The 20,477-nt window shown below is 41.3% G+C and overlaps 1 protein-coding gene across 1 annotated transcript in view; it reads left to right on the top strand.

The window, feature by feature from the left end:
- SYNJ2 (synaptojanin 2) overlaps positions 1–20,477 on the top strand; it is a 203,928-nt gene that overhangs the window by 146,231 nt on the left and 37,220 nt on the right. Inside the window, exons 15-18 of the mRNA XM_077486270.1 lie at positions 4,192–4,384; positions 5,646–5,804; positions 12,042–12,198; positions 15,589–15,706. Coding sequence (XP_077342396.1) covers positions 4,192–4,384; positions 5,646–5,804; positions 12,042–12,198; positions 15,589–15,706 — 627 coding nt within the window. The remainder of the gene's footprint in view (positions 1–4,191; positions 4,385–5,645; positions 5,805–12,041; positions 12,199–15,588; positions 15,707–20,477) is intronic.

Below are 20,477 nucleotides of genomic sequence, written 5' to 3' on the forward strand. Positions count from 1 at the left end.
CGATCAAATGCCTGCTTATAATGCCAGTGTGAACTCAGCTTAAGCCCTGATTGACAGCTTCAGCTCTGTTTCTGTGTGCTGTGTGAAGGGGGTTGTGTCCTTTCACGCCAATCATCTCTCAAAATTCTCCTCACGGACCTCTACAAAGTGTAACTTCAGCTCTCCGCCCTTTTTTCTATCAACTCAGACAAGCTTTATAAATTCATGACTTTGAACAGCTGTAGAGAAGAGAATGCTGCAGATAAACAGGTACAACTTATGTAGGTGGCTTTGTTTTATCTCTGTGTATCACCTGATGCCAATAACTTCACTGGGATTATGCAAGGGTTTATGACCACTTAAACCACTTCAGCCCTGGAAGGATTTACCCCCTTAATGACTAGGCCATTTGTTTGCGATACAGCACTGCGTTAATTTAACTGACAATTGCGTAGTCGTGCGACGCTGTACCCAAACAAAATTGACGTCCTTTTTTCCCCACAAATAGAGATTTCTTTTGGTGGTATTTGATCTCCTCTGCGGTTTTTATTTTTTGCGCTATAAACAAAAGAAGAGCGATAATTTTGAAAAAACACTGTCTTTTACTTTTTGCTATAATAAATATCCCACATTTTTTATCAAAGAAAACTCATTTTTTCCTCAATTTAGGCCGATATGTATTCTTCTACATATTTTTGTTAAAAAAAAAATACAATAAGCGTATATTGATTGTTTTGTGCAAAAGTTATAGCGTCTACAAAATAGGGGATAGATTTGTGGCATTTTTATTATTATAATTTTTTTTACTAGCAATGGCGGAGATCTGTGATTTTTATCGGGACTGCAACATTATGGCAGACACATCGGACATTTTTGACACATTTTTAAAACCATTGACAATTATACACTGATCAGTGCTATAAAAATGCACTGATTACTGTGTAAATGTCACTGGCAGGGAAGGGGTTAACACTATGTAGCGATCAAGGGGTTAACTGTGTTCCCTAGGTAAGTTTCTAAGTGTAGGGGGAATGGGACTGTCTAGGAGGAGAGAGAGAATGGTGTCCATACATAATATGAACACACAGTCAGTCTCCTCCTTCCCCTGAAAGAACCGGGATCTGCCTGTTTACACACACAGATCCCGGTTCTCGCTCTTTCGCACGGTCATCACACCCACCGGGCACTCGCATCAGCTCCGGCGGCGCGCTTGCACCCCTAGTAGCCAAAAGGCAAATTGAAGCAATGTAACGTTGTTTCGCCCAGCCGTGCCATTCTGCCACAGTACAACTGCAGCGGGTGATTGGCAAGCAGTTAAAAGAGACGTTCGGGTTTAAAAAAAAAAACATTTCTTATACTCACCTAGGTGGATGCAGCATCTGTCCCCCATTGCTTTTAAGACTGAGAACTGAGCGATCAGAGACAGCTGATCACTCGGTTCTCCCTTCCACCCTGAGCAGAGAGCTGGGACTGTCAGTCACTGGCTCTCTGCTCTGTCCCTCCAGTGATCACTGGAGTGCTGGGCTGTGGTGGGGGCGAGAGAGACTGGTTCAAGCTTCCAGAGGCATACATAGAGGCTGAGCCAGGTGCAGATCCAGGCATCTGGGTGGATCCTGGATTTAGCCCGCTGTCAGGTGAAAATGGGTCACTGAAGTGCAGAACAAACTGCACTCCTGTGGCCTACAGGAGTACAGCAAAATAGCTTTAGCCATACTATTCCTTTCGACATTGTCCTGCATTCTGTTTCCTTGCTTAGTATTCTTTAGGCGTTTGTTTATTTTTGTTAAAAATTAATAGATGAGTCATTTAATAGCAAACACAATACCATTTTTTTTTTTTTTTTTTTTTTTTTTTTAAGGATAAGCCAGGCATCTGAAGGCCAGCTGTACTTGAATAGCCACTTCGCTGATCTCCTACATGTGACTCTTGTCTGCCTTTAATTTTGCTAACCCAAATTTCTACCCTTTTTTTTTTTGTATTATTAATTTTATTATTATTTTTGAGTGTTGTTTTTCTATACCTAATGGGGATGTCTGCCTCTTTTATTTGACTGTGACTCATTAGCTGACAGCAATTTATGATCTATACTCTAAACACCTAGGCAATAGGTTTATAGTTTTTATTATTTTATGAGGCACAGCGACATACTGTGTGACAACTAGTGGGCGGCTAAAAGGGTGTGTAAAAATGTGACATTCAGAACCGGCTTGGCAAAGATAATAATATTGTTAAGGCATGTGACATAATAAATATTACAAATTGATATAAGAAAGCAATGTGGGCTGAAATGAATAACATTTAAGATATTAAACTAAGCATTGGCATTAACATTGGGTAATTAGGATTTAAAATAGGGTGCACAATATGGAACATAACAGAAGTAAGGTAATAATAAAGTATAGTGATGGTATCTAATACCTTTGGAATAACCCATCACATTATGGCTCATGGTCAGTTGAAAAACAAAATATCATAAGGGATGGGTGCGTATAATAAGGAAGTTGTGGTTAGGCGAGGTTAAAATAGAAAGAACAAATAGAAGACATAGAGTAGTGAAAGTTGTGGTTCATTTAAAGTTTTTCAAACCAGAATTCTCCTAAAGAGAGAAGTATTGAGAGTGCTGATAAAATAAGTTCTGTGGCTATCAATATGCTCCTCATATTGACTTTATAAAGAAGAATATCACCTAAACCTGGTTGTTTTTATATATTTTATAGTATCTTTGACTTCAAAGGCAGATTTTCCCTTCTCTTATTCTGAACTCATAGTCGGCATTTATTCATTTGCTAATATGTTTACAATGGTAGTGCAAGTTTTGATGCGATTGTAATATTTGCCTAATGTGTGTTTTATTCTTATTTGCATGTTAAATACATTTTGTGAAAATGTTTTACACTATGGGAGCGTCTTGTTTTTGAGTTTATTGGGAGACATGTCTCTGCGTCTATCTGTTGGAGAATGTTATACCTCAGATGTGACCACTCTATCTAGATAAGTCGCTTATCTATTTAAATAGGGGTTATTTCAATCTAGTATGGAGCTATATTGAATGTCCTCACACCAGGTTTTGCTTTCTTTTCTATTGGCTGGATTTTTTTCAACCCATGAATTTTATAAACACGTACTGGTGTCACTTTGGATTAAGAAGATTTTCTTCTTCCTTCCTGAGCACAATGTTTTACTTTTTTCATTACTATGTAATTTTAGTTATTATTCTAATGTCGCGTACACATTATTGGACTTTTCGATGGACTAGGTCCGACGCTCTTCCCGACGGACTTTTGGCTGAGGTCCGACGGACTTTCTGAACAAACAGACTTGGCTACACACGTCCGGACTAAGTCCGTTCGAAAGTCCATTAGTTTTGAACATGATGACAAAAACAGGACTAAACAAGGAAGTTCAATAGCCAGTAGCCAATAGCTGCCCTTGCATCGTATTTGGTCCATCAGATTAGCACACAGACGAACGGTTTTCCCGATTTTTAGTCCGTCGGGTATATTTGAAACATGTTCTATTTCTAGGGCCATCTGATTTTTTTTTTATATAACAGACGGTTGGACTAGCCCACACACGATCGGATTGTCAACGGAATGATCCCGTCAGACCTAGTCTGCCGGAAAGTCCGGTCGTGTGTACGTGGCATTATTCACAAGTTTTATGTATATGGATTTTGCTATGATTGTATATATATCACGTCAGATATTGTCGAGACTATGTGTTTGTTTCTGCCATTTTCCATATCCCAGAATATTGCATCTACTAAGATGCCCATATAAGAGTTTTTTAAACTGCCAATACTCTCCGCTTACACGATCAATTGTGGAAGGCAGTTCTACATCCATACCGCTCTAACAGTTATGTTCAGACTGCTACCTTGAGCTGTGGCTGATTGACCTCCCATTTGATGGTGGCTGCACAGTTCCAGGGGAAACAGGACTTGGCAAAGCCAGCTGCATGACGACACCTATCATTTTTTTAGCTTTCTGTAAGGAGGGGGGTTACTTTCCACTAGCCACCAATATAAGGTGCATTGTCCTACTGACCACCAATAAATTTGTTTTCACATGGGTTTCCAGAAACCTGAATTTTTTTTTTAAGGGGTCCCTTTGGGGTAAAAAGGTAAAGAAAGGCTGCCCTACAAGGTTTTATTTTCCACTGTGCACTTTCCTTATAATTTCTTAGGATGTTTACACTTTCTTTCTCTTACAGAGACTTGGCAGTGGACACTGTTAAGACTGGCATGGGAGGAAAAACTGGCAACAAAGGAGCAGTAGCCATACGTTTCCAGTTCTACAGCACAAGTTTTTGCTTTATTTGTAGTCACTTTACTGCTGGGCAGACCCAGGTGAAAGAACGGAATGATGATTACAAAGAAATCACACAGAAGTTAAGCTTCCCTGTGGTGAGTGCAACATTGCAATGATGGCTGCCAGTACAATGCAGTGCTTGTGCAATATTTATCCATGTTAGGGGTCATTCACGGGGTGGTTGCCTAAATTAAATACTCTTTTATACTGGTGCTGCCCTCTGCAGTCAATCTCTTTTCAGAGGGCATTTGACAGGCAGCAGGGAGGAGCTATAATGCCTCTTCACTGCCTGTTTGAATTCAGCAGCATCTTGGCCCCATCCACTGCCTTTGCAGTTTAAAGAGGAAGTAAACCCTGATGAGTTTACTTCCTCTTTCATTCCCTGCAAAGGCAAAGCATAATGGACTACTATGCATCGCATAGTAGTCCATTATGTGTCACTTACCTGACACAGGAGCCAGCGAAGTTACCGCTGTCCCCTGTAGTCCGGCGCATTCATCTTCTCGGTGGGGTCTCACAGCTCCTCCACTGTCATTCGGCGAAGCCGCGATGACGTCGCTCCCGCGCATGCGCACGGGAGCCAACACGCGCGGCAGCGCCGTCGCTGAAAATGCCGCGCTCAGTGCGCCTGCGCGCCGCTGTCTACGGCGCATGCGCTGTAGACAGCGGTGCCTGTCTTCGGGCAAATATCTCCTAAACTGTGTAGGTTTAGGAGATATTTCTTGGACCTACAGGTAAGCCTTAATCTAGGCTTACCTGTAGGTCAAAGTGTGTTGTAAGGGTTTACAACCACTTTAAGAGGATGGGGGGGGGGGGGTGTAAAAATGTAGCTTTGCCCACCAACCACAAGTTATAACTAAGGTCTAAGGCAACGCACGTGATTGCAACAGGATGGGCTGCTGATTTGAGGGTTCAAATAGGCAATGAGGAAGCAGCATATATAATTTATATGGCCTAGCCAGTAGCCAGCTCCCTGAGGTGTTTAGTCTATGCAATTTATATGGCCTATCCAGTAGCCAGCTCCCTGAGGTGTTTAGTCTATGCAATTTATATGGCCTAGCCAGTAACCAGCTCCCTGAGGTGTTTAGTCTATGCAATTTATATGGCCTAGCCAGTAACCAGCTCCCTGAGGTGTTTAGTGTATGCAATTTATATGGCCTAGCCAGTAACCAGCTCCCTGAAGTGTTTAATCTATGCAATTTATATGGCCTAGCCAGTAGCCAGCTCCCTGAGGTGTTTAGTCTATGTAATTTATATGACCTAGCCAGTAGCCAGCTCCCTGAGGTGTTTAGTCTATGCAAACTTCCATAAATATACACTAAGTGCATTTATTTATTTATTTTCTTTTAATTCAAGGGAAGAAATGTCTTTTCACATGATTATGTATTTTGGTGTGGAGATTTTAATTACCGACTGGACCTTACATATGAGGAGGTTTTCTACTTTATAAAACGCCAGGACTGGAAGAAATTACTTGAATTTGATCAACTTCAGACTCAAAAAGCCAATGGAAAGGTGTGTACAGATTGAAAGATTTATATTATTTCCAGTAATTACACTAAGATATTTCTACTGTTTTTCATGTACAGTATATTTCTGAATGTTAGGTACAGATATTGTTTTTTTTTTTATATGGATCAAACAAAAATGTGTTTATAGGAAATGTCATGACCACTCAAAGTGTTTTACTACAAGAGTACAGAATGTACCGGTGAAGTTGTGTTCCTTTTTGAATACCAAATCACGTGCAAGGGAAATTAAAAAAACAGGATTTTGCCTGCACATAATGATTAAAGTGAATACAGCTACATCTATTCACTTAGCTAAGTAAACATTTTTTATTTTGTCTTTAGCAATTCAACCCCATAGAAGGACAAATATTATTATTTTTTTTGTATTTATTTTTTTGCAGCATTAAGTGTAAATTTATTTAATTGAAGAAAGCATATAGGAATTGGCTACAGTTCTGGGCGTCATGCCTTTCATCCTGCCAAATAACAAATCTGAAACATTGTAAGAACAAATCCCATAAATAGGAGTAGGACCAGAAGTAGTAATGTGATGTAAAATCCAACATTAGTTTCTTTTCAAACTACCGTATATACTCGAGTATAAGCCGAGATTTTCAGCCTCTTTTTTGAGGCTGAAAGTGCCCCCTCAGCTTATACTCGAGTCACCGCTGTCTGTCTGCTCGATCAGCGTATCGAGCAGACAGACGGCGGACATTAAAATTTAAAAGCCGCGCCTCCTTCTCCGCCTCCGCCTGTGATAGGCGGAACACTGAATTTCCCAGCAGTCAGTGTTCCACCTATCACGGACATCCGCTCATTCTCATACTACGGACGAGTATGAGAGGATGTCCGTGATAGGCGGAACACAGGCTGCTGGGAAATTGAGTGTTCCGCCTATCACAGGCGGAGGCGGAATTTTGAATTGTAGAATGGCCGCCGAGAAGAGCGGCGATCCATCGGCACGGCATGGGACGGAGGAGGCACGGGACGGAGGAGGCACGGCACGGGACGGAGGAGGCACGGGAAGGAGGAGGCACGGCACGGGACGGAGGAGGCACGGGACGGAGGAGGCACGGCACGGGTCGGAGGAGGCTCGGGACGACGGCGGCTCGGGACGGAGGCTTGGGACACAGGTAGGCTGGACACACACACAAGGCTGCACGGACACACACACACACACACACACACACACACACACACACACACACACACACACACAAGGCTGCACGGACACACACACACACACACACACACACACAGGGATGGATGGATGGATGGATACACACACACACACACAGGGATGGATGGATGGATGGATACACACACACACACACACACACACACACAGGGATGGATGGATGGATGAATACACACACACACACACACACACAGGGATGGATGGATGGATGGATGGATACACACACAGGGATGGATGGACGGACACACACACAGGGATGGATGGACACACAGGGATGGACGGACACACACACAGGGATGGACAGCCATGTCTCACCCTCGGCTTATACACGAGTCAATAAGTTTTCCAGTTTTTTGGGGGTAAATTGGGGGCCTCGGCTTATATTCGGGTCGGCCTATACTCGAGTATATACGGTATCCACAAGCGGAAAGATGCTAGTGACCGAGAATTTCAGCCCACTTCTTTTTTAGTTCTGTCATCATTTCCTGTAGATGCATAAGCGACGTCTCTGAAATCTTCATTTCCATTTCTAATTGCTGTTGTTTCATCTTGAAATGTTCAAATGCTTCACGTTCAATTAGCAATTTGGAAAAATAATACGCCAGACCAAATATGATTGCTAATGCAGTTGTATACCTACAGTGTATTCTCCATAGGTGACATATGAATGCAAATGAATGGACGCAAATGAGCGTGAATATAAAGGAACGCCAACCATGCCCTTCAATAGTTAACATTCTTTGTCTGGGGGTTTCCACCTTTGCCATTTATTTTTATGGTCCAACAGAGCACAGGAGGCTGACCAGTAACACCACCAACTCGACAAATATTATTTTTAATGCATCAAGGCTTTGTTCAAACATTTTAAAAGACCAATGGTGTTAAAATTGCATATTAAGTATGGTGGTGTGTGTCCTTGGAAATTGCAAGCCCCAGTACACTTTGTAAAACACATCCAAACTGCTGCATGAATGTTTAGCAATATCCTGCTAAATGCACTTCCACACCAGTGCTGAAATGATAAAAGATCCATTCTCAAGCATGGAGAAAGTCCTTAAATACATGAAAGCCTCTGTTCTGAACAAGTCCTGGAGAAGTGTTTAAAAGTATAACTGAGGTTAGACTTGACATTCAAATATTTATATGTTCTAAATAAAAAGAAAATAGGCTTTAAAACAAGCCCTCACTGACCTTTGTAGCTGCAAACACTTTGGAGCAGTTAATCGTCAAAGTTCAAAGCAGACCACTGGTGAGATCACCAATTATCACATTCCCTGAACTCACTACCCAAGCCACACCTCTTTCAGAGGCCTCTCAGCCCGTTTGAGGAGCTCTGTCTGTCCGATGAGCAAATCCTTGTCCCTTTCCTATGAAGCTCCACTAGATCTCCATGCACAATCGGAAACCTCCCTTTCTTTTCAAATGGGCAAAAGACCTTCAGGTCACTTTTACAAAACAACAAAAAGATAGGATTCCCTTCTCCGCTCATAAAACATTGATCTGTAGGAAGTACCAGGAAACCACTTACAAAATTATGGCACGGTGGTATAGAACCCCATCTGAACTAGCCAAACTATTCCCACAATTGAGCGATCGATGCGGGAGATGTGATTCCCACAGGGGCACGCTTTTACACATCTTTTGGGAATGCCCGAGCATCCAGCCATTCTGGCTCCAAGTCCTCAAATTGATCCACAAATTCACGGATATCCCAGTGTACGGAGACACTGCAGCAGTTCTTCTCAACTTGAACCCTCTCTCCCGGAAAAATACAATAAATCATTACTTAAACATTTACTTAATGCAACTAGAGCATGCATTCATTCCAGCCATGTGGAAACAACAATTCCCTCCTACCCTCCCCTGAAGCATCTGACCTCTGCTCTTTGGGACAAATCGGAACACAAAACCAGATGGTTCTACTAGGATCACTTCCGTTTTTCTAATGAATATTCGCAATACTCATGAAACCAATTTTTTGCCTATCATGGCCTGAATGATGTGTGGCTAGCAGGACACTGTCCGCATCCTGTGCCCTACCCCCCAATTTATCCTTTTCTTCTATTTTTTTTTTCTTTTCCCTTTCCCATTATTTTTTTTTTAAGCTCAAAAGTTGCTGCACTTTGTCATGGCAGAACACCGTTTACGATATAGTCCATCCTTACTAGTTACTACTTTCTCAAAGGTTTCGAAACCTTTATTGATTGCACAAAACTGCTTTTTTCAATCCTATAAACAGATACTGTAAGCCCTTGTACACACGATCGGAGATTCCGACGGAATGTGTCCTATTGGAGCGTTTTGGCAGATATTCCGACTGTGTGTGGTATGCATCGGACTTTTTCCGTCGGAATATCCGTCGGACCAAATTTTCCAACTTGCCGGAAATATTTTCCGACAAAATGCTCCGATCGGACATACTCCGATCATATGAAGAGAATTCCGATCGGACAAAGTGCCACGCATGCTCAGATCAAATTCCTACATCAAAGCTATTGGCTACTAGCCTGAACGTGGTCCCGTCGTAACGAAACAACGTCATCACGTTCTGAACGATTGGATTTTCCAACAACTTCATCCGACCGTGTGTATACAACAGTTTCGGACAAAATCCGACGGATTTGGTTGTCGTAATCTCCAACCGCGTGTACAAGGGCTTAGATTGTGGTATTTACGCTGACTGTTATTACCATAACTGTGATATAGCATGGCCGATTATCTACCTGTAATTATCATCTTTTGTGCATCTGTCAATAAAAAGATAAAGAAAAAAAAACAGTTCAAAGCAGTAATTTTCTTGGAGATTATGTTGTTTATTCAGACTTGATATCTTTGCCATCTTTGTCCCATGGGGAGATATTCCTTCTCTTCCCCTCCTGTAACCAAAACAAATGACGGAATATCCCCCCAAAGTATCAAGGGTTACCAGAACTAGTGTCCCTATTGAAAGATTTCCCTTCTATTCCTGTTATGATGTAAACCCCAAATTTGGGATTTTCTTCACCTTTGGTGAGATATAGGTAAACAGAACAAATAGGGAGGGCGAATCTCCCTAACGGGGACACCGAAAGCAATAAAAATCTGCCAGGCGTTCTGATCCCTCCCCACTCTATCCAAAACAAAAAAAAAAGTTTAGCCTTCAGTTATACTTTAGCTCTTTTTCATAATATAATCCATAGTCATTTAGATGGCTCATTGTCACTCTGTCAGGTAAGTAATAAGACATTAAGTATCATTCTAAGCTAATGGATGCAACACTTTGGTTTATAGGAGTCACGATGTGCTAAAAAGGTATAATTTACCATAATAACACATGAAAGCTCTACAGAAAACAGCTTTAGTAGTGAAAAGAAAATATTCTCTATTTATATTCTATTATTGCATTGTGTAAAGCCTTAACGCTTACATAAAAAAAAACAGCTACAGCATGTGAAAAAAAAAAAAAAAACGCTAAAGAGAATGTGAAAATACATGTGTTGTATTTTAAGTACATCAATTATAAAAATACATATGCATTGCATTATGCCTTTAAGTGGTTCTAACGTGAAAAGTTTTTTTTTAAACTTCTACCTATTGGTTAAAGTGATGATATTAGAGCCTTGCTTTTTTTTTGTTTAAAAATAACAAACATATTATACTTACCTGCTCTGTGCAAAGGTTTTGCACAGAGCAGCCCGGATCCTCCTATTCTCGGGTCACACGCTGGCGCTCCTGTCTCCTCCCTCCTGTCACGTGTCCCCACAGCAAGCAGCTTGCTCTGGGGGCACCCAAGCAGGCCCGTTGTGCAATCACACGGAGCCGTGGCTCGGCACCGCCCCCTCCATCTCCTGATCGGCTCACTAACTGTGATTGACAGCAGTGGGAGTCATTGTCCAAAGCCAATCAGGAGTGCGGGTCTCGGGAGAGGCAAGGCTCTTCTGGACATCACTGATCAAGAGGGGGCTCAGGGAAGTATTGAGGGGGGCTGCTGCACACAGAAGGATTTTTTACCTTCATGCATAGAATGAATGCATGAGGGTAAAAAACGTTGGAGGATGCTGAGAATAGGGCCCGCAGGGATAACTTTCGCATTCGCGGGGCCTTTACAACCACTTTAAGCTTATAACAAGGCTTATCTGTAGGTACAGTGAATATATCCTTAGCGTATGTAATTATGGAGATATTCACTTAGGCTCCTGTCAATTCTGTCACTGCACATGCACAGTGCACTCTGCATTCAGGGCACACTGACCGAGTGTCAATGCAGAGAGTGCTATGCCATGATGGTGACCCTCTGTGTGCATGCATGGGATTGACATCATCATAGCCCTGCCATTCAATCAGTAGAAGATTGCGAACCCAGAAGGAAGAGCGAAGCAAAAATGGAAGTGCCTGCAGCGGTGAAAACGTGCTGCTGGAGGACTCCATTTAAAAAGGTAAGTCTTGTCAAAATGAGCTAGGATGTTGTGTGTTTTTTTTTTTTATTTGATCTTACTACCGTTTTTAGGTAAAAAAAAAAAACTCACCACTACTTGTCTTACCCATCTCTAAACATTTGCCTGATCCCTGTCACAGCTCCAGCATTGTTCTGGCTGCAGCACCGCTCCCCTTACTTCCTGCTTTTACAGGAGACTCTGAGGCCAAGGGGAGCCCGAGGCTCCTTCTGCTGTTAGAATCCTGTGAGGAGAAATTGGGGTTGTGGCTTACCAGTGTTGTGTGTGTCTATGGACGCACACAACCCATCTCTTCTGGCATATGGCTTTGTAAGGGGGCACTGGGAGGAAGGAGTACACAGCACTGACAAGGGAATTCCAGAAGAGGAGGTAAGGGAACCTCTATGTGCAACGTTGTTGCAGAAAAGGTAAACCTTAGATTGTATGCTCCTTGAGGGCAAAATATATTTAAAGCGCTGTGTAAATTAATGGCGCTGTATAAGTAGCTGTAATAAATAATAATCTTACCTCTTCTTTTTTTTTTTTTTTTTTTTTTTAACAAAAATGTTGATCGGTTCTACAAACCTCAGATTGCTCTTGTAATCAGACATGGAATATGTTTTCTGCATAGATATTTAAAGACTTCTATGAAGGTACTATCCACTTTGGACCAACTTACAAGTATGACATTGGATCAGAGGCTTATGACACAAGTGAAAAGTGTAGAACGCCAGCATGGACAGACAGAGTATTGTGGTGGAGAAAGAAATTACCATTTGAGAAATCAGGTACTGTAAACTAGTCATACAGTTCAATCATTCCTTGGGTTTCTTTCAAATATCCTTGCATTTTTTAACAATAATATTGGGGTGTACTAACAACGCTGCAAAGAAAGAAAACGAATGTCACATTATTTGGCTTTACATGTATGAACAGATGTGGTTCACAAATTATTTAAAACTTTTTATTTTTTATTGGATAGCGTGTAGAACTTCTGTCTGGTTTTAATTCTCTCTGTAGGCCCATTGGAGAGATTTTTCCTAACTTCCTGTGATACCAGTGCAGAAAGTGGTTGTCACCAGGATAGGCAAGCATAGGCATTAACCGCTTGCTGATCAGCGCACGCTGATTTACGTCAGCAGAATGGCACTGGTAGGCAGACGGGCGTACAGGTACGTCTCCTTTAAGAAGCGGTGTCGCGGGCGCGCGTGTCCGCCACGGTCTCTATGTCCGCCAGGTGCCTGTAGTCATGTCACGGAGAGGAAGAACGGGGAGATGCTTTTGTAAACAAAGCATTTCCCTGTTCTGCCTAGTGACAGGACAGAGATCACTCTGTCATCGAGAGCAGTGATCACTGTCCTGATTGCTGAAGTCCAGCCCCCTCACAGTTAGAATCACTCCCTAGGACATGCTTAACTCCTTCACCCCCCCTAGTGGTTAACCCCTTCACTGCCAGTGTCATTTACACAGTAATCAATGCATTTTTATAGCACTGATCGCTGTATAAATGGCAATGGTCCCAAAATAGTGTCAAAAGTGTCCGATCTGTCTGCCATAATGTCACAGTCCCAATAAAAATTGCAGATCACCGACATTACTAATAAAAAAATAAAAAGGCCATAAAACTATGCCCTATTTTGTAGACGCTATAAATTTTGTACAAACCAATCACTATACGCTTATTGCGATTTTTTATTTTTATTTTTTTACCAAAAATATGTACAAGAATAAAGAATATCGGCCTAAACTGAGGAAGAAAATATATATTTTTTATATTTTTTTTGGGGGGGGGTTATTTATTATAGCAAAAAGTAAAAAATATTGTGTGTGTTTTTTTCAAAACTTACGCTCTTTTTTTTTGTTTATAGCGCAAAAAATAAAACCCGCAGAGGTGATCAAATCAAATACCACCAAAAGAAAGCTTTATGTGTGGGAAAAAAAAGGACCTCAATTTTGTTTGGGTACAACGTCGCACGGCCGCGCAATTGTCATTTAAAGCGTCGCAGTGCCGAATTGCAAAAAGTGCTCTGGTCAGAAAGGGGGTAAAATCCACCAGGGCTGAAGTGGTTAATGTAAATATTGTAGAGATTTTCCCTCACTTCCTCCACTTGTCCGTTTTTTTTATTTATTTATTCAGTAAAGAATGTCTTTTTCATTTTGGTTTTAACTGTGTCCTTGTTGGAGAGAGTCACCCATCACTTTTTGTCCTAAAGTTACACAGATGACAATGAAAACCTGACAGAGGGTCTAATACCCGGTACACATGACGAGATTATCGGACGAATGATCGTCCTTTTTTTTGCATGATAATCTCAGATCGAATCTGATGAGTTTACTAAAGTCAAGAAAATTCTCGTACGACAGAATAAAAATTCAGAAGTGAAGTCATGTGTTGTAATGCCATTGTATTGCATTTTCAAACGACAGCTGTACTAATTGTACGATCTGGCATCGTATGAAATTTTTTTAGTGCATGTCAGATCAAATAATATCGGATGAACTGTCCTGATCAGCTCTCGAAAAGCTCTGTACTAATGATCAGATTATTGTATGATGGCTCCAAAATCTGCATTTTTCATACGATATTCTTATCGTGTGTACCAGGCATAACCCTCCTCCACTGTTCTATCCAAAACTAAAAAAAAAAACTTTGCTCCTTCAATACTTTAATCATCCAATATATGCTACAACTTTAAAGTTTCCACAACTGAAACATTTTTTGGTGGATTAAAGATGAATTGTATGTATGTATATTTTATACATAGTTTCCAGTTTGGACCAATGTTACTATGTATATACTATTCCTGGCTGCCCCTGGAAGCTGGAAATCACTGAAGAAGATGCTGCCACACCAGTGCTCTCCATTTGCTTCCAGACCTACCATGCTGAGCGCCTTCTGTACTCTGAACACAGGAGATCGGCCACTCTGCACAGGTGCCATTCAGAGAATGCTCTGCATTTTCTGAATAAATGCAAAGTGTTCTCTGATTGGACAAGGTGGAGAGTGTGATGTCACTGCCCCGCCTCTCCACCTTGTCCAGTCAGAGAACATTCAGTCATAAAATGCACAGCGCTCTCTGAATAGTGGCCAACCTCCGATGTTCACTAAGCAGAAGTGTCGCCGCTTGACCAAGGACACAGAAGCAAGTTGATAATCACTGGAGTAGAGCCGTTTACTTCAGTAAATTCCAGTGTTCTGGGCGTCAGCCAGGTATACTTAATGCATGGTTACGTTGGTCGCAGCTGCACTCATTGGTCCGCCTGTAACCTTGTAAAAAAATATTATAAAATATTCAGACCTGGAACTCCTCTTTACGTTTTTTGATTATGTAACAAATAACGAGCAAATGGAATAAATACATTTGTGGAAACATGATTTTTTAGCATTTTGTTTTTGTATAAGACACTTAAAAAAAATCAACTTATCGTAATTATTGGCAATTTTGGATCTTTTAACGAACAGACACACATAGCATGCAAAGTTTATTAGAACCTTATGAAAAGTGGCTTTAATTACCCTTGATAAAATAACAAACAACATAATATATTTGTGAAAACTGAACTTCAAGCAGATATAAAGAACAACAATACACGCGGTTGTGTTAAAATAAGAAGCTGCGGCAAATGTATTTTTCCACTTAACTCTTTCTAAACAAAATGAATTTGGCTTGTTTTCCACTTCATACAATCCACGGTACAGCAGAACCCAGACTGGGAGATTGAGGGCAGCACTGGGGGCCAGTTTGGTGTCCTGCATGTACATGTGCTGATAATAAATATTTTAAAGCACAAGAGAGCAGAGAGATGACCTCATCAGTCTTCTGCTGTACCTCCATTAACAGGCTGGAGGCTGGGATGAGACCTAGTTGTGCTGCTTGGCTGCAGAAGGAAAAGTGAGGTCACCGGACCAGCTTTGCTGTGTGAAGGGTTGTCTATGTCTCATAGAAATACAGATGATGTGGCAGATACAGCAGCTGCCAGATCTGTATCTCAGTTTTCTATTTAGCTGTTTGCCTTGAGTTCAGATGTAACTGTTATTTTCTTTGGTATCTGTGTCACTTTTCAGAAGGGACAACCCTGCTTTGCTGACATAATAATAAATACTTTTTTAAAAGCAATTTTCACTAACCATGATGCATTAATATCTTGTATTACATGTGTTCAAAATCCACACATAGCTGGAGACATTAATCTTCTAGACAATGATTTGGATTTCAGCACTAAGATCAAGCACACATGGACTCCTGGAGCATTGATGTATTATGGTAGAGCAGAAATTCCAGCTTCTGATCACAGGTACTCTTTATTTGGAATGGGGTGGGTGTGGAATGTGGCAGCTGCTTCATAGAATCACATTTAAAGACTGTACAATGTGTCCGCAGAGAAACAGTGGCACATATTTTTGTTTACGTACCTACTTTTTTTTTTTTAAAAGTTCACATTTGTGAAGAAAATAATAAATGCACTTATTCTGTTAGGGAAAAAAAGTGCATATTTCATTTTTTTTCAGTGGGGCCCGCAGAGCATTGCACCAGCGATCAGTGGATTGTGGGTGCAATGTCACACTGCCAGGAGCTCTCTGCCCGTACCTCTATATGGGCAGACAGTTCCTGAGCTGTAGGCAGTGTGAATGCACTACGTGTGTGTTGATCATTGCATTTGCACCGAGGGCAGTGTGAATGCACTATGAGTGTGCTGATCAATGCATTTGCAGTACATTGATACTACAAGCCTGTCTACCACGGTGGTAGATAGGACTTGTAGTTTATTCATTCGCAAATCTATCTGAATGAAGGATTCATTTACAGCCACACTGTTTTCAAAATGTAACTGCGGGTGCTGGGGAGAAGATCCCGCACTGCTGTCACAAAAAGGGTAGCCCTGGCAGCGGGAGGTGGGTGCATAGGTGCATGTTACACCCTAATTATAATGAAGTTATCCTTTAAAGTGTATTACTAAAGCTGGCCATACACCCATAAAATTCTTTAACACTCACACTAGCTTTACTATTTGAAGAGCAATCCACGTTTTGATCACTCTTCAGAGAGCATATGACAGGCAGTGAGAGGGTGTTGTATCACCTCCTTACCGCCTGGGTTAACCCTTTGAATCTGGTAGTGGTGAGCCACAAGCAAGTGCATTGGTTGTGCGGTGGCTGCAGAGCAGCCCTATGCACTTGGATGGATCGCATTTAGTGGGCAGTAGCAACCACTGAAAAAATGACAGAGGGTATAATTCCTGCTGCAGCATGTGTACACCCCTGGCCGCTACCAGCCAAGTGTGGTAAGGTAAAAGTGTGGCTAACCCATGGGGTTTTACCACCCCCAACCACTAATGTGAATGAGATTCCTCCATCCATACTAAACCGCACAGATGGATCGCTGCTGTTCTATTCTGACAGCTGGTACCACCAGCTGTCTATTCTGACAACTGGTACCACCAGCAAACAGCACCTTCATCTTATTGGATGCAGGTGCTGTTTGCCCAGCAATTTTCTACCTGACTACTTGCAATCGAAGGTTGTTAGGTGGAGTCGGGCCAACAGGCCACCCACTGAAAGAATTTTGGCCAGTTCATTAGGAACCAGCTGAAATGCGCTCAGTGTGTGGCCAACTTTAGGGTAGCCATGCATGGCCAGATTTTCACTAGTAATGGGATGGATTCAAGAATTAGAAGATTGAATTTTAAAATCAAAATTGGTCATCTCCAGCTCATTGAAATGTCTCCTGTAAATGATCCTCCACCTTTTCCTTTTTTTAAAACAAAAAGAAAATCTTTATTAAGGCGTCTGAGACCTTGTGGTAATAAGGCCTTGTATATTTTAAAAAGAAAGGCATCTCTGTAATAAAGTGCTCAGTGGAAAAATATATATTATACCTACAACGTAAAAATTATTGACTCCTATACCAAATGTTCCACTGATGAATGTAAAGGGCACAATGTTGGATTGAAAATTAGCATTTCTCAATCATATAAAAAAATCAATCATATAATAAAATGAAACTAATTAATTAAACGTGTGCCAAAGTTCATGAATTAATAGATGCACAAATAAAGTCCATATAAACATGCTGAAAAGTGCTCTGCACTCTCTGTAACCACCAAAATAGCAAACGTGCTCCAAGAGTGCCCATGAAGTAATGCAGCCTCTTACCAGAACCATATGATCTCAGATTATAGAGATCTTTAAAGGCTAAATTCACCTTTGAATTCTATGCATGCTTACCAACACTGTCTTCATGGCTGTTTCAAAACACTGATTACTTCTGCTTACTTCCTGGACAGACTTTAGGTCATGACACAGGAAGGAGTTGACCACCTGAGGGTAGATGATTCAAGGTGTGTGCTAATGAGATCAGCTGGTCAACTCCTTCCTGTGTCATGACCTAAAGTCTGTCCAGGTAGTAAAACAAAAGTAATCGAGCAGTGTTTTGAAACAGCCAGAAAGACAGTAAGCTAAGCGTGCGTAGAATAAATTAAAAGCTGTTTTATTTTTGCAAAAGAAGTACAATAATGCTATATTGGTACATAGGGGAGCTGGAATTTATAGAAAAAAATTTGAACAAAGGTGAACTTATCCTTTGCTTGTGTATAATTGTATAATCCCCAGAGTCGACGCTCAAACACCGCAGATTCCCATTCATATCTATGGCACCTGTAGTTAGGATCGCCAGCCCAAATTCTGTTGTCTACTTAGCCTCTAACCACACTTCCCAGATAGACTCCCAACGTTTAGGATGATGAGCATTATAAAGAGGATCTTTTTAATACTCCTCATCAACTCGACTGGTAATAATCATTTTATAAGTTAGTGTTGCACTTACATGAACCGAAAAGATAAAAGGCATGTAATCAGACAGCTAGCAATACAGCCTCAGCCACTGTGTCATCCAAATAGCTTAGGCGTGATGACGTCACAGACTGGACTCCACCCAATGCCTCTTATAAAGGATCTTCTGGGATTGGAGAAACGTGTAGGGTGGAGTTGGGTCTGTGACGCCATAACGCCAACGCTGTTCGGATGACACCATTGGTGAACCTGTATTGCTAGCTGTCTAATTACATGTCTTTTATCTCTTCAGTTCATGTAAGTGCAGCACTAACTTATAAAACGATTATTACCAGTCGAGTTGGGCTATGAGATCCTCTTTTTAATGCTTATGATCCTGAGTGTTGGAGTCCATCTGGGAAGTGTGGTTAGAGGCTAAGTAGACGCTGGAATTTGGGCTGTCGATCCTAACTACAGGCTCCATAGATCTGAATACACATACACTTTGTAAATACACTTTAAACAATGCTTTTCAAAGCTTGCTGTGCCCCTTGAAAATCATGTGAATAAGGTCTAAAACAGGCATATATATTGCATTTCATTTGTCTTTTGGAAGCCTAACCTAATCATCAGCATTTAGACTTTACAAAGAATGCAAGAAGATATGTAAGGGTGCAATTAGGACAGCTAAGATAGAACACGAAAGACACATAGCAGAGCAAGAAATTCTTTAAGTATATAAACAGTAAAAAGGGAGGATAGACCATAATGGCCCCATAAAGAATGAGGTAGGACATCTGGTTACAAAGGATGGGGAGATGCAAATGTATTCAATTTATTCTTCTCCTCAGTCTTCTTCACGAGGGAATCGGGGGGGGGCTTCAGTAACCAATACTGCAGTGTTTGTCCTCATGACACATCACAGGAAGCACCCTCATGGCTAACAGAGGACGGAATTATAGAAATAGACTTGGGAAACTTAACATTACTGAATCACCGGGACCAGATGGCTTGCACCTGAGGGTACTCAGAGAACTTAGTCAAGTAATTGCTAGACCATTGTTCCTAATTTTTACTGACAGTCTTGTGACTTGAATGGTACCAGCTGATTGGAGAAAGGCCAAAGTAGCACCAATGTTTAAAAAAGGGCCAAAATACATCCCAGGGAATTACAGACCAGTTAGCTTAACATCAATAGTATGCAAACTCTTGGAGGGATGATAAGGGACTATATACAAGATTTTAGAAATTAAAATTGTATCATTGGCAGTAATCAACATGGATTCATGAAAAACCATTCTAGTCAAACCAATCTATTAACTTTCTATTAGGTGAGCTGCCATCTAGATAAAGGCCGTAGACGTGGTGTATCTGGATTTTGCAAAAGCATTTGACACAGTTCCCTATAAACCTTTACTGTACAAAGTAAGGTCCATTTGCATGGACCATAGGCTGAGTAAATGGATTGAAAACTGGCTACAAGGTCAAGTTCAGAGGGTGGTGTTAAATGGTGAATACTCAGAATGGTCAGGGGTGGGAAGTGGGGTCCCCCAGGGTTCTGTGCTGTGAACAATCCTGTTTAATTTGTTCATAAATGACCTGGAGGATGGGGTAAACAGCTCAATCTCTGTATTTGTGGATGATACTAAGCTAAGCAGGGCAATAACTTCTCTGCAGGAGGTGAAAACCTTGCAAGGAGATCTGAACAAATTAATGGGGTGGGCAACTACATGGCAAATGAGGTTTAATGTAGAAAATTGTAAAATAATGCATTTAGTATGGCAAAAATAGGAATGCAATCTAGTATCTACTCACTAGGGGGTGAACCTCTGGGGGAATCTAGGATGGAAAAGGACCCTGGGGGTCCTAGTAGATGATAGGCTCAGCAATGGCATGCAATGCCAATCTGCTGCTAACAAAGCAAACCGAATATTGGCATGCATTAAAAAAGGGGATTAACTCCAGGGATAAAGCGATAATTCTCCCACTCTACAAGACTTTGGTCCGGCCTCATCTGGAGTATGCTGTCCAGTTCTGGGCACCAGCCCTCAGAAAGGATGTACTGGAAATGGAGCGAGTACAAATAAGGGCAACAAAGCTAATAAAGTGTCTGGAGGACATTAGTTATGAAGAAAGGTTGTGAGCACTGAACTTATTCTCTCCGGAGAAGAGACGCTTAAGAGGGGATGTGATTTTAATTTACAAATACCATACTGGTGACCCCACAATAGGAATACAACTTTTTCGTGGAATTGGACAATAAGGGATTCGTGGAAGGGATTTAATAAGACAAGTGGC

The sequence above is a fragment of the Lithobates pipiens genome, unplaced genomic scaffold, assembly GCF_037356315.1.
Source record: "Lithobates pipiens isolate NorthernLeopardFrog02 unplaced genomic scaffold, aLitPip1_a1.2 Scaffold_18, whole genome shotgun sequence".
Classification (NCBI taxonomy): Eukaryota; Metazoa; Chordata; class Amphibia; order Anura; family Ranidae; genus Lithobates; species Lithobates pipiens.